Source organism: Drosophila sulfurigaster, chromosome 3 (assembly GCF_023558435.1).
Source record: "Drosophila sulfurigaster albostrigata strain 15112-1811.04 chromosome 3, ASM2355843v2, whole genome shotgun sequence".
NCBI classification, from domain to species: domain Eukaryota; kingdom Metazoa; phylum Arthropoda; class Insecta; order Diptera; family Drosophilidae; genus Drosophila; species Drosophila sulfurigaster.
This window is the reverse complement of record NC_084883.1, coordinates 18801002-18815518: the sequence shown is the minus strand read 5'-3', so window position 1 is coordinate 18815518 and position 14517 is coordinate 18801002. Positions and strand designations below refer to the sequence as shown.

The window sequence follows — 14517 nt, the reverse complement described above, 5'->3', positions numbered from 1 at the left end:
ATAAATGCATATCAGTGCGTTATTACTTTTATAAAATACCATACAAAAGATATTTTTAAATAAAAATTATAAATATTGTATTCTATGGGTAGTGGGTATAAAGATCTCTTAAATATATTATTTTATTTCTTTATTTTTCAAAGATTAATAACTCTGATGCAAATAAAGACATTAAACACAATTTACTATCCAAAAATTTATTAAATTATTTTCAAAAAAAATATGCTAATCAAAAATTTTGAATTTTCTAATTTTTTTTTTTGCACGTTCTTGAGAAGTTAATTTTTTATATAACAGCCCTTACAAAATTACAGAAATAAAAAGTTATAGAAATGAAATGTCTAAATGAAATATTATTTGTAGTATAGGCAGTCTTAAAATGTGCAAAACAAATCAAATACACATTTCTTCATTATCAATTTTTGTCAGGTCTCATCAGTAATTAGCTAACACTGAATAGTGTGCGCTTCAAGATAAATAAAACAAAAATATGATGCTCAATGCAATTCTGAATTGGCTGTACATTTGCCCACGATGTCAATAAATTGGGATGCCACGTTTGAATCTCTGAAGCGACACGCAAAACGTTCCCGCACTCCCTCCGGACCCTGAGCATAATTGTAGTGCGACCAACGGCAGCTGTTGGTGCTGTTGGTCAAATAATCGATGCTCCACTTGCTGTCCAGCCGCATATGAATGAGCAACTTTTGCGTGCACTTGTCCCACAGCAGCAAATAATAGGTTTCGTCATCAGATTGTTGCAATTTCCAAATTTCAATCTGTCCTTCACCTAATTAGGCACTTACTTAGTTATAAGTTGGTGATAAATAATATAAATTTCGAACCCTTTTTCTTCCAATCTCTTAAGTTTTCGAAAGTGAAAAGCTTTGTTGGCTTGCGAAATATTTGAACTCCAGTTTCTTGAATTTCATTGGCTCCAACGATATTTCGAGTATTTTTCTTGCCAATTTTCTTGCTACATTCCAATTTTTCCACCGGGACTTTTGAGCTGCAAGCATTTTTAACTGAAGCTAACAAAGAATTCTCTTTTATAGTTGAGTTTTTCTCTTCTTTCGATTCATTCTTTATGCTCACATACTGGCAGACATTAGAAGTTGCAGAAGGCAGCGTATTTTTGTCTTTTGTGTTATAATAGGAAGCCAAAATAGATGTTTGAATGGCTATAATAAATATTAAAAATTAAATTACATATTAAATTTGAATACCCTACATTTGTTACCCGCTTCAGGCCAATCCTCTTGCATTTCCTTTTTAATCACCTTCAAGTAATCCGTTGAAACATTTCTCTTGATAGAACCTTGAGGTTTAACCTTAACTCCGTTGTGCTTGACATCAGCTACAAGACTATGAGAATTACTTTTCAGGAATTCGCTAAATAGTCCCAACTTTGATGACAAAACTGGTTGAGTTTCGTTTACATCGACAGCAAGAATTTCACTTGACTCGTCAGTTTTCAGCTGCTCCTCTGGCATGGGTATCAATTGACTTTGCATTTGCATGACATCGACGGGCGGAGAAAACTCTTTGATTGATGGCTCCCTTGGATATGAGCTCGTTTCACTTTGAAATGACAAGAGTTCTGAAAAGTCCATCTTCTCTAGCAGTACATTGAGCTTGCTAGCAGGTGCCGCAAAGTCATTAAACCGATGCGAGGGCAATGAAAAGTCCATTTCAAATTCGTTTGTGCTCGTTGCATAGTTTGAATTCGAATCCAAACACGAATTCAAATCGCTTTCCAGCTCAAACGCGGGAATAAAAGAGACGAAACCAAGGTTCAGTCGTGGGTCTTTGGTCTTGACTTCAAACAAGCATTGATTGGGTGCATCTTGATAAAAAGCTGTGAAGCCACTGCTCTTCAACATTCTGAAGAAGTTAACAATACAAATCGTAAATTTTAAGAGGTAATATTATGTTTATGTTTCTGTTTTTTTTTTTCAATAAACAACTGCTTAGATTTGGCAACTCAAAATGACAGATATGAAAGTGTTTTCCATCTGGCACAATCAGAGAATTGATATTTCGAGCACAGAACAACGACTGAAATCTGCTCTCAATTGTTCGCCTTTGTTGTAATCAAGCAAAGCATCTGGTTTCAATCGTCGCACTTTTATTTTCTGTGCCCCAAAAAACACACTGTATTTATTGTGGTCCGTGTGGCGGAAACTATTCCGGCGAGCATTGCGGCCACTGCGTCTAATTACAATTTGCTCAATGCTCAACGGAGCGTATACGAAATCATAGGTAGCAAAGCAAGCAACAAGATGGAAACCGTGGCAACTGTGTTGGTCTGAGACTCAAATTACATTGACAACCAAAAGTTTCCGTTTAGCTTTTCAATAGACACACAGACCGCACACAAAAACAAAGCGAGCCGGAAGGCATCAAGAAATGAAAGCAACGTCTGAAGAGAGACCAAAAATATTTGATTGTAGTACAGTAGAGTACAAAATAGAGTGGAGATGGAGAGAGATGGTCAGAGCAAATAGCGCAACTCAAATCAGAAATATGCATAAAATGTGAAGAGAAGCGAATACAAAATGCGAAATGCGAATGGCGGTGAACAAACAAGTAAATAAAATGTGAATGCAAACAAAAAAAGCAAAATTCACTTTCAAAGTAACAAAAACAGCAGAAAAACAAAAACAAAAAACAATAAAAATTTGCGCACCATTAAATTTGTATAGTATTTGTACCACAAAAATTGCGTTCTCTGTTTCCGTTTCCGTTTTGCACAGTCTATGTATGTATGTTTGTGTGTGTACGTTATTTCCCATTGGCTTTTGTGTATACCTTGGCTTTTGCCTTATTCGATTACCCGCACTCGAGCTTCAGTTCCAGCTTCAGTTTCATCTCCTGCTGCCAACCACAAGTTTATACGTTTTCAATTGTCGACACTTTTGTTTTGGTTCCCTCTGCATTTTGTTTCCTTTTCGCTCGCTTTTATTTTGTTGACACTCTGCTATTTATGGATCGCATGGCAAAGCCAAAAACATGTCAAAGTATGATTTGGAAACAGTTCGAATTGATTTATGCATTTGTTGCCAAACAGACGAAACGAAAATCTTAGCAAATTATGCTGATGTTGACATCGATGCGTATTTGCAAATCAGCTAAACAAGCATTAACAAACATTGCAAAAAACAGATAAAATATCGTCAGTTTTTCGCATCAACGTTGTGTGTATTGGGAATTCATATTTGGCTGGCATTCTTATTTATGCATAAACGTATGGAATTCATTAACGTAGAATTAAACAAAATTCACATGAGAGCAGCTCACTGCATACCTTTGTGTTTCTGATGCGACCTTGGTTGTGTCTTTTGTTCTTTATTTCAACATTGTTTCTGTTAGTAATTAAATAATGAAAGCGTGATAAAATTTAAGGAAACTGTATTAAAATGGTTAATATATTTTTAAAGAAGCAAAAAATAATACTTCAATTTATACAATAAAGGTCTTTAGGCACAATATATAACTATTACTTTAGTTATTAAAACTTTGCGAAACGTGAACAATTGAGCTTGTGCGGTTATTTTCGTTTTTACTTTACACCTTTTTTAAATCCTTTTCCATCATTATTTTGTTGCCTAGAATATATAAATAGTTTTTGTTTATGAAATAACTTATGCTTAATGTGGAAAATGTCTCAAAACTTAACCGCTTCCGAGCATTAGTTTCTATATTTTTAAAGATACCGAAAATAGGTCTTAAAATTAAAGATTTAATTTACAATATAACATTTTTATTATTATGATTTTCTGTAATTTCCTTAAACATTTACAAGTCTCTGGTGACTTACAGTCCTAAGACCATTGTAATTTGAAAATAGCCTGACGAAAACATAATATCCTGTCTGTTCTATATGCAAATCAAAATATTTATGAGCATATGGTGATTGCGGTTGTATGTGCAGCCTAAAGCCAAGGCTACATATTTGGCCACTAAATTAAAATACTCTTGTACCTTTGTGTGCGAGCTGCGTAGGAAAAACGTTGGAAAAACATTTTTCGCTTCGTTTTTCGCAAATGAAAATTGGCTGTGTGCTTCACGCTGAGCTTGTCGGCTTATAACGAAGAGAAATCTTTGGCGCCGCATTAACTAAATCAGACACACATTGAAATTAATTAAAATTAAGCCCCACAAAGCTGTGTGCATGCGGCAACTTATGGGCTGTGTGTGTGGCAGAGAGATGAAGGAAAAGCTTGCTGCCAATAACGACAACGCAACCGCAAATGATGAGGAAATTAGTAACGCGAAAAATGAAAAGTGGAAGGTGGAAGGTGGAAGGTGGAAAGGCGACGAAGAAAGTTTGCTTGTGCAGTCGAAGTACAAAGTCAGGAGGCAGGAAATGAAAAATCGCCCACAAATTAATTACATTTTGCAATTTAAAGATGAACGCCAACAACGAGTGTGTGTTTTCTGAGTGTGTGTGTAATTTTGCTCTATGTGTTTGTGTTGTGAAGCGAGTCAGTGTGTGTTTTATGTGTGTGTGTGAGAGTGTGACATGTGTGTGTTATATGCTATGTCGCTGCTGGCGCTCTTGGTGATTATTTTGAGGCTATGTCACTTTGTCCTCGTCGCCAGAGTCAGGTTCACTGACCTTTTGCTCTGACATTTGCTCGTCATGCTCGACAAAGTCGACCAGCCCATATATGCTATACACACACAAACACACACACCAAACTGTTTGCGTTGTGCACTGGTGTGTGTGTGTGTGTGTGTGTGTGTGTGTATGTCCTGCAGGCAAGCACCTGCTGCTGCCGCTGCCACCCCTTGACAGATGGTAGAACATTTCCAACGTTGGCGCACGCAGCGCAGCGCGAAATTATTCTAATTAGAGCGCAGCCTCACCCGCCCGCCTGTCGCCTTCGTCCTCCTGCTCCTCACCTCACCACTGCCACAGCACTACTATGTTTTGCTCCCAACCATTAGCAGACATTTCAAAGGATATTTTTTTCGACGCTCGTTCGTCGCTTCTCCGTCTTTGTATTTACTGAATATTTCAGTTTACACTTATCAAGAGTTCCTTTTCTATACTCTGTGTGCATATATAATTACTCGACATGACTGGAGCTAATCACGTAAGCAGCCATAGAAAAGATCTCTAGCAGTAGTTGTTTCAATTATTTGGCAGTGCTTTCAATTATCTAATTGCCTCGCTGTGCAAAAATCCAACATTTAAATGTAAATGTGTTCGAATAATTGGTATACAAATCTTGTGTGCATTAAATTATTTGTCAACGGGCATTAAATAAATATTTATTTTTATGACTTGCCATTTGCTTTTTTTTATTTAGTTCTCTTGTGCAAATTGCGCAATAAAGCGTGCGCAATAATTTTAGAGAATTTTTATGGAAGGAACATTGCGCCAGTACGACTCATTTGGCAGTGCATGATGCCCACCCCTCATCATCGAGTCACGCCTCATATGTGGAAAGTGGCTCCCTGCTTGGAGTCTTTGCATCATAATGCAAAAAGTACTTAATAGTTTAACGCGTCATGTGCCACTTGCTGCGATGTACATATATATATATACATTCCACATATGTATATGTTTGCGTATTTTGAGAATATCATGCCAACACACACCTGTCCTGTCGTGTCCTGGCTTTAGCTTAATTCACTTTGCCTCCTCAGCCCGCTTTCTACTGTCGTTGGCACTGCTGTTGCTGATGATGATTATGCTGATGTTGATGCTAAAGCTGTAGCTGATGGTGGCTAGATGGCGACAAGGATGACGCTGCAAGCTGCCGACACTCCCGTAAAGGACGAAGAGAAGCGAAAGGCCGCTGCTCGTCGCTTCGTTTCGCACAATTTTTCGTCGGATTCAAATGGTTTTTTTTTAGCGTTGGCTCTGATACAGTTGCCTCACAATGCCTCGTTTGCCTCGTCGCCATGTCAGCTCCTAAATTAGAGGTACTAGCAGGCAGCAACAGCCACAGCACCGTTGCTGCCACTGCCACTGCCAGTCTCTATGCTCTATGCATTGCACGTGTCGCATGATGTATGACATTTTTGCGCCTCATAAACAGACACGTTCACTGGGCTGGTAATCAGGTGTCCACAATCCAGCGCACTTCACGTGCTGCTCAACGTTTTGCTGCTCCTTTGTTGCTGCCTTCCTCCACAGCAGCAACAGCCACAACTAGTCAAAGCGGGGTGGCAGAGTGGCGCAGGGTTTGTTTGATTACACGCGGCAATCGTGGAATGTGGCAAGCACCATGTTTGTTTACCTTAACGAAATTGGTACGACTGGCAACGGGCAGTGGACGGTCAACTGTCGACTGTCGTTTGCGGCCATGTTGACAATTTGTTCGTTTACCTTTTCAGTGAACTGACTTATTTGCCTCAATGGTGCAATTTAAATGCGGAACAAGTTGCTTGACCCCGACAATTGCAGTTTAAGCGACGAAGCATTCAACAATTGCTTTAAAATCATAGCTTAAGCAATTCTGTTTATGTGTAAATAGTAATTAAAACATAAATAAAATACAAGCAAATGGCTTAGGGCATAAACAGTTAAATAATCTACTAACTTCTCATAGAAATTTGATTGCCAACAAATAAAAGTGTATTTTATTTAAAGACACTTTAAATGCTTTAAAATTATTGCCTATATATTAATACAAAATAGAAAATAAATATATCAAAATAAACTGAAATAGACTGAAGGCTATATTTGGTATATTGATATTATTACGTTCAAAATGTGCCATTAAGTCCAAAATACAGAAAATTGCAAACAAAAGCAATTAAACTCTACTGCAGCAGCCGTTAAATAACTTCTACAATTTGTATTTCATCTTAAGCATATTTTCAGGAATCATAAGAACCGTAGTTTTGGTTGCATGTACCAAAAATCGTCACTCTAGCTTTTAAAGCTTCGATTTATTGGCAACACTTGTCGCCCTAAAAAAAGGCACACATTGCTTCTTGTGAAAGCTGAATGCAAATTTGGAAAACTTTATTGGAGTTCAAGTAAATTGTCAAATTGATTGCTTTTCCAAGTGGCACGAGCTGCTGTCTAAGCAGAAGCTAGTTGGTCCTCTCGTCGATTGCATCATCGTTAGGCTGAGGCTGTGTCACTGTTCACTGTCAAAATCTCATTAAAAACACATCTCGATTTTATTTGCATAAATCGGAAGTTTTGGGTAACGCAACGCAGGGCAGGGCTCGGCAGGGTGACAACACTTGGATATCATTCAAAATCGATTGCAAACCAATTAGGGAATGATTCCAAAAATTGTTCAAACGATACATTTAACTATGTATGTATGTGCATGTCCATGTTGTGACTCAACGACTCAATACAAATGACCGAAATGATAAACTCTTGGCAAGGACAGTTTTCCACTAGTTTTTTTTGTTGGCACCTCAGGCACTGATCCATGCCCTGCTTCGAAAGGGGACGACACAAGGACAAAGTGATGTTGATGTGGGCAGGACCGATGGGATTATGACACTTTTTACGCTTCGATGCTCGCATATTCAACTTTTGCTTTCATTGAGTGAAATAAAAAATTCAATTAAAATGCACACTCGTACAACATTCAGAGTTCAGTGCCAAAAAAATACAAAAAAAGGAAAAAAGTATTGAGAGCGGAACGGTCCAAAACAATAACAAAAGCAAACCCTGAAAACCGAAACGAAACGAAAACGAAAATGAAAACGAAAAATGTGAAAAATCAGCATAACAAAGTGAGCAAAACTATGGAAATGCATTTGTTGCAACTTGCCTGTTTTGTACTTTGGGGCATGCCCTACACTATCGCATCCGCATTTAATGGGGTATGCTATAAAGTATGCACATATTTTCGATGCTAATTTTGTGGTTTCTTGCTCAATTTATGATTGGTTTAAATATTCAATTCGTTTATTATTTAACCACCTTTCAGTTTTATCTTATTTGTAGGGTATTATGCATTCTAATTTACTCTGCTTCAGTTACGCTTTGTGAACCTGGCAACTGTCCAGTGTGTTGTACTTACTTGTTTAGGTCCTGCGGCGGTCGCCAGAAAGCACAAAATAACTATTATTTCGCTCGCTGTGTATGCAGTAAACAGTTTTAAATTTTAACTACACTTACAGATTAAGCAACAAGCTGTATGCAAATATTGCAAAAAATCTCTCTTACCAAATGCAAAATTATTAGTATTTATTTTACACTATTTGTGTTGATCTGGCGACATGAAATCAAAAGCCAGTGTTTGAAAAAATGGTAGAATTAATACTATAAAATATATCGAAAGCTAAAGTAGCTTTGAAGCACACATTTCAAAGATCTTCAATAGCTAAACTGAAGGCCTAATTGTGATCGCTTTTTCAAAGAGAAAGCAGAAAAAACTTAAAACTAAGAAACATTTTAAAATCGTGATAATATGATGTAAAAATTAAACAATGAAAACAAATTAATGAATTATTATGAAGCTTCTGCAATAATTCCACATATTACGTTAAATTTAAGTATGTACACATATTTGTATCGAAAATTCTTTTCAATATCGAAAAGTTCCCAAACTCAAAATTTATATTATTTAACTAATTTCAACTGCTTACAAAGTTAGCATCTTTTCGAAGCTTAGTCTGGTATCCCAATTCTTTTTCAAGTTAAGAGTCTCTCATAAGTTCTGCGCGTGATGCAAAAGATATTTGAATGGAACTACTTTATATAGTTTTACTACATCAATAAAATTCTGCTTTAATCAAATTACATTATAATGAATCACGTGGAATTCTATAAAAACCACACAAAAAATGATAGATTAACGTTATAAAAAATAGTCTATCATAGAATAATTCCTCTCTATAGAGTGGGTTATGAGCGTGTGTTTGCTTCAATTGGACACCTCGCGCAATTTGGCATATTTAACCCGCGCAAATAACACCAATAACAATGAAGCAAAATAAATTCATTTGTCGCTCTGCCATTGCTATTGAAACAGAAGGCTCCTCGCTTTCCGGCCCCCCGATTCTGTGATTCTGGGGCGGCACAACACGGACTGACAGGGGAATCTGGAAAAACTGAAGCTCATCTGCGGCGCCAAATGCAAATAAAATGCAAAGCCGAATTTACGGCGGCTGCTTTTCAATTGGCAAGCAGCAGTGGGCAGAGGGAAGAAGGATTACGAATATGGAATACATCAAGGGAGGAAGAGAGAGAGCGTGATAGAGGACTATGTGGGTACGTTTTATGGCGGATTTTCGACGAAATATAAAAATAAAATTGGATTTTAGCGTAAAATGTAGAATGCCGTAAATATTTTTCAATTCAGTAGCATGGTTGGTTGCTCGTTCAGTCGAGCGTACCGGGGAGCATATGTATGAAGGATGATTTCCCCAGGGCGAGAAGGGCTGCTGATGCTGCTGCTGCTGCTGCGGTTTTTGCTGGGGACACTGTCAAAAGTATTGGGAATCGCGTGCAAATGATTTGCCGGGAATCAACTCCCCAGCACGCAAATAAAGCACACAACCCACACCAAATTCTGAATGGCAAAACCACTGAAGCTGTGAGCAACATGTGCCAAGTGCTGCGGTGTTCTTGTTGTTGCTGTTGCTGTTATTATTCAAATGCCCAGAGAGCGAGTCGGGATGAGCCTCCTTCGCTTTGCGTGTGTTTTGACGCAGTCGAACTTAACCCTTTTATATCCCTTTTTTGGACCATTTCTGTCGCTCGACCGAACTCTCTCTGCCCCAAAAATCGGCCCGAAACTCATTTGCTTTGATGGCGTCAAATTGATTTGCTTACTTATCCGTTTCCTCGCAGTTAAATGCTTCGTCTCCTTAGCTACCATTTTGCGTATTTGCACATGAAAGACCTCACAAAAAATATTCCAAGAAAACTACGTTTACAATTTTAATTTATTTCTCAATTTTCTACTATTACATTCGACTCAAATGTCAGCACTGTTTTACACACTTGAATAATGTTCAAACTATAGTCTATAGTTTGTTAAATTGAATTGATTAGAAGGGTTCCCGTTGGTCCCCTTTGCAGCTCCTTGACATTTAATCAAATGCGTTATCGTGAACAATGGATTAGCGTGCAAAAGGTCATCAGCCGATGGCACAACACCGCCTTCAGCCGAAAGTTTCTGCTCTACACGAATATCGGCATCTCGATATCGTTGAGCATGTTGGGGGACACGCTGGAGCAATCGTATGAGCGCTATAAGGGCGATATCGTTGGCTGGGATCGAACACGCACCCTGCGCATGGGCATCTCGGGTCTAACAGTTGGCATTGTCTGTCACTACTGGTATCAGTATCTCGACTATATGTATCCTAAGCGGACGATACACACGGTCATCCGCAAGATACTGCTGGATCAATTCATATGCTCGCCGTTCTACATCAGTGTATTCTTCCTTACGATGGGCATATTGGAGCACAAGTCGTGGGAAGAGGTACGGGAAGAGATCAAAGATAAGGCTGTCACGCTATATGCAGCCGAATGGACTGTCTGGCCGGCGGCGCAATTCATCAACTTTTTCTTCGTTGCACCCAGATATCGTGTGTTCTACGATAATTCTGTGAGTCTGGGCTATGATGTGTTTACCTCGAAAGTGAAGTACAAAAAGAAACAGAATTCAGACACAGAAACGGATTAAGAGCCATCGGAAACGTATTGTATTGAAATTTATTTAATCGCGAAAAAAAAAATTGTAAATTTATTAAATTCTTACGTGAGTTACCAAGATCTGCTTTCAACACATTTAATTAATTGGAAATATCGGTTAATTGCCAGCAAATTGGATATTCAATCCAACTCAAGCTATCGTCTAGGCATCAAAAGTCGCGTCGTCTGCATATTAATGAGTTCAGATATATGTGAAATAAAACAAACGTCTCTGCGACATCAAAGCAAATCAGTGAAAAGTCAACAGACAACACAAAGATGAACTGACTTCAGCTGAAAACATGTTTGGTGTAAACTTTAAATAGAAGGATTATTTGATTATATTTATTTCGCAGTGCCACAAAAAAGGGCAAGTCAACTGCAAACTTGTTGGGTTGATGAATTGTTTGAGAATCTTCTTCATCTTCTTCTATCATGTGTTGTGCGCTGTTTGTGGCAACACACACACACACACCCTCACACACACATGTGGGTCCTTCACGTGACCTTTGCCAGCTCATTAAAGATTAAGGTTTTGTCGGTGAAATAAATGTGAACTGTCTTTTAGAATTTCTTAGTTGAAATATTTCGATTGCGTAACTTTTGCCACAGATAATGTGGAATTTAAAGGTGTGCATTAAATATACCTTGGCGAAATATTATCCTTTATTTTTATGGCAAATCAAATCTGTAACGATTGCAACTGGGAAGCTAAAGATTCGAATTGTCCAAATGTAGTCAATAACGCATAGATACCCGTTACTGAGTATTTATTTCGGCACTTCTAAAAATATATTCCGTTGTGTAGTTTAAATTCAAATTGAATTGATAGCGTATTTATTTTGCTGGCAGAACACATCAAATGCTTCCTTTTTCTAAAGACAGCCGACTGTTAAAGAGCAGCTAGAGCAGCTCGTAGAATGTGTTGAGTGAATGCCATCGACCACTTGAAGGAGCAACGACGACGACTACGACCAAAGCTCTGAGCACTCGTCGAGGAATTGTGTCAAGCATACAAAACATAAGAACACCAAATAAAAAAGGAAAACCGAGCAACATAAAAAATGTAAAATGCGAAATGTAAAAAAAATCAAGTGACAAAATTGATGTCAAGACGTGTGAGTCCTGGACTGCAGCAGTCTCTGTCTCTGTCTCTGTGTCTGCTTCTGAGGATGGCAATGCCACCATGGCATTCACGGCCAAACGCGAGTTCACACCCACACGAAACACATACCAAGATTAAGTATACGCCATGTGTGTATGTGTGTTTGTGTGTGCTAAAAATACACAGCCACACACGTCGACTAATCCAATTTAAATCTCTTAACATGATTTGCCGCTTTCTTTTCATTTTGCTGGATTTTATGCCATTATCCTTTTTTCGGCTGTCCTGGCAACGCGCTACTGCCAACTGCCAAGCAAAACACACGATGATTCGCCTTCGCCATCGCCATCGCCATCATTGTAAGCGTCACCGTCGCCGTCGCCGTTGTCGACGTCGTCATCGTCCGGCTGGCAAGTTGACTTCCTGTCCTGTCGCTTTATCTGCCTTTGGTCGTTGCGCGCACAAGGACAACTTAGGAGTGTACCCAAAAGGGTTCATTTATTTGGTTTACTCTTCGCTCTGGCTGCCTTACTGACTCTATCTGTATTTTGTGATTTAATTTAAAAGCTCACAAGGCACACGAGGACGACGGCAGGCAAAGTTTTCGGTTCCAGGACATTGCTCAGCTAGCTTGCGTTTAGCTCTTTAATGCGCAGTATGTATGCATGTTGTTTGTATGTGTATTTGTTTGTCTGTATCTTTGTGTGTGTGTGTGGTTAATGTCTCTTAAATGAGAAAACGTGTTGGCGGCTGTGCGTGTTTACCTTTTCTGCTGGGGTCTGCATTTAAATCAGTCAGAGCGTCATTAGGTCCAGCTGCTCTTAAGTGCTAAACTGATGCAAATTAGTTGAAGCCAATGCCAAAATAACCTCAAAATCTCATTTCATAAAAGAGGTAAATAAATTAAAATGAAAAAATACTAGGTTAATGATTATTATAAAAACTGTATTTACATAAATAACAGAAAAACATCAAAATATACGTAGACACGGTTAAATAAATACCACATAAATTAATTTACATATAAATAATTAAAATAAATATTGCTCTGCTGCAATATCCTGTCGTCACATGTTCAAAGCGATGTCAAGGACAGGTTTTTTTTTTAAGTACTTAACATTCATTTAATACTAACGATTCGCATTCATCGACAACATCGATTTAGTTGTACGAGGACACACACATACACGCACACAAAGACACAAAAGATACATATGTATCTGTCGACATTAGTGCGGACAGCTGCTGAGCTCTGAGCGCATTTGAGTCTTAATTGACGCTTGAAGCATTCAAACAGAATTGTCAATGATGTTTTCCTATGAAATTACAGAAATTGTCGTCCAGTAACTGCTGCTGTTGCTGCTGCATGCTTAATCAAAAGCCACCTGCTGGCTTCTCGCTGGCTCCATTTGTATCTGTATCTGTATCTATCCTTATGTGTCTGCAGCTGTGAAACTCTGAATGAAGTAGTGTGCGAGGAAGAGCCACTTGTTCGCAGTTATAATTCCATTTGCGATCATAAAAATGTATTACGACATTAAGTCCCTCATAACAGGTTACTTAATTAGCAAAGTATTCAAGAGTGGCAGCAGCTTGAACTGCGTCTTTGCTTTTAATACCCGCTACCCATTGGATAGAAGGGTATAATAACGTTATGTTTCCAACATATGTATAGAACAGGTACAAGTATATATATATTTTTGAACAGCGTCAACAACCGAGATGAACACGCAGATTAAGTTTGTTTAAGATTTTTGTCACGACTACTTCGACAAATTGAAATTGATTAACAACGTAAATTTAAAGTTGGGAATTTTTTAAACTTTATGGTAAATTTTTTAACCGTATAGTATATACAAAATACTATAATTGGCATATAGTACGATATTATTCTACAAATATACCAAATTAATTATACAAATTCATATACCAAATTAATATATCAAACACTATATTTGGTATATACTATATTTTTTAATTGTTGGTATATTTGTAGATTAACACAAATATACTTTTATTAAAAACAAGTAGCAAGTATCTCACAGTTGAGCACACTTGTTTGCAGCTTTCTTGTTCTGTATCTTATTTTGTTTTCCACCTACAAAAGATAAAGTCACTAAGTACCGCCCACAAACAAAAAAGAAAAGCCTACTCAGAGACGTCTCTGTCTTCTGCCAATCCTTCACAATTTGGGGCACAGAAGAAGTTGCCTTTATCTTAATTAGACATTTATTTAGTCGGGACTCACGCGCTTTTTTAACGAGTTGCTTGCGCCAAATCCGACAACTTTGTTTTTCGTCTAACCTTCATTCTAATGGCACCTATGCCGAAAACTTAATCGAGCCTAATCTATACATACCCAACATCGCTAATGCGAGCTAATTTATCAGCATCATGTGTGTGTCTGCGTGTGTCTAAGGTTGGCAAATAACTATAATCATTAACATGGTTTTAGAGAGGACTCTTGAACTTGCCTCTAAGTTACTGCATAATTAATTATGCTCTAGCAAATTTTTGAGGCTAGCAGCCAGAATAGTTGGAGAGCTTGGAGAATGTAATCGAGCGTGTTTGTCGTTTTGGAATAATTTATTTAAAAGTGCCCGCCTTCTGACAGCTCAGATTTTTAAGCTGAAATGCTTTCGAGTCGAGTCCAGTCTGCAGCACACTCTCTCAAATTATGCACGCTGCTTGCCCCTTGGACGCTTCCGTTTTTCAACTGTTTGCGTGGTTAACCAAGCGTTAAATGACGGCACATCAAATTGTATCCAGCAGACTT

At 38.1% G+C, this 14517-nt stretch overlaps 3 protein-coding genes across 3 annotated transcripts in view; 2 read left to right on the top strand and 1 right to left on the bottom strand.

Moving 5' to 3' along the window:
* The window catches only part of LOC133841307 (uncharacterized), a 95004-nt gene that overhangs the window by 62596 nt on the left and 17891 nt on the right, over positions 1-14517 (top strand). The window lies entirely within an intron of this gene.
* LOC133843458 (uncharacterized) lies at positions 182-2004 on the bottom strand. The gene is made up of 3 exons (XM_062277029.1): positions 1241-2004; positions 846-1181; positions 182-790 (listed from the first exon to the last, which is right to left on the bottom strand). Exons 1-3 carry the CDS (start codon positions 1881-1883, stop codon positions 498-500), a joined length of 1272 nt encoding a protein of 423 aa, XP_062133013.1. The 5' UTR covers positions 1884-2004; the 3' UTR covers positions 182-497.
* Positions 9910-10741, top strand: LOC133844358 (mpv17-like protein 2). Its single transcript, XM_062278307.1, has one exon. The coding sequence runs from the start codon at positions 10035-10037 to the stop codon at positions 10626-10628; it is 594 nt and encodes a 197-aa protein (XP_062134291.1). The 5' UTR covers positions 9910-10034; the 3' UTR covers positions 10629-10741.

Coding starts and splice junctions, on each gene's coding strand:
- LOC133843458 (XM_062277029.1), bottom strand. CDS start 1,883: ATGTTGAAGAGCAGTGGCTTCACAGCTTTTTATCAAGATGCACCCAAT. Junction 1,182..1,240: donor AGAGGATTGGCCTGAAGCGG/GTAACAAATGTA, acceptor TATTTATTATAG/CCATTCAAACATCTATTTTG. Junction 791..845: donor AAGAGATTGGAAGAAAAAGG/GTTCGAAATTTA, acceptor GTGCCTAATTAG/GTGAAGGACAGATTGAAATT.
- LOC133844358 (XM_062278307.1), top strand. CDS start 10,035: ATGCGTTATCGTGAACAATGGATTAGCGTGCAAAAGGTCATCAGCCGA.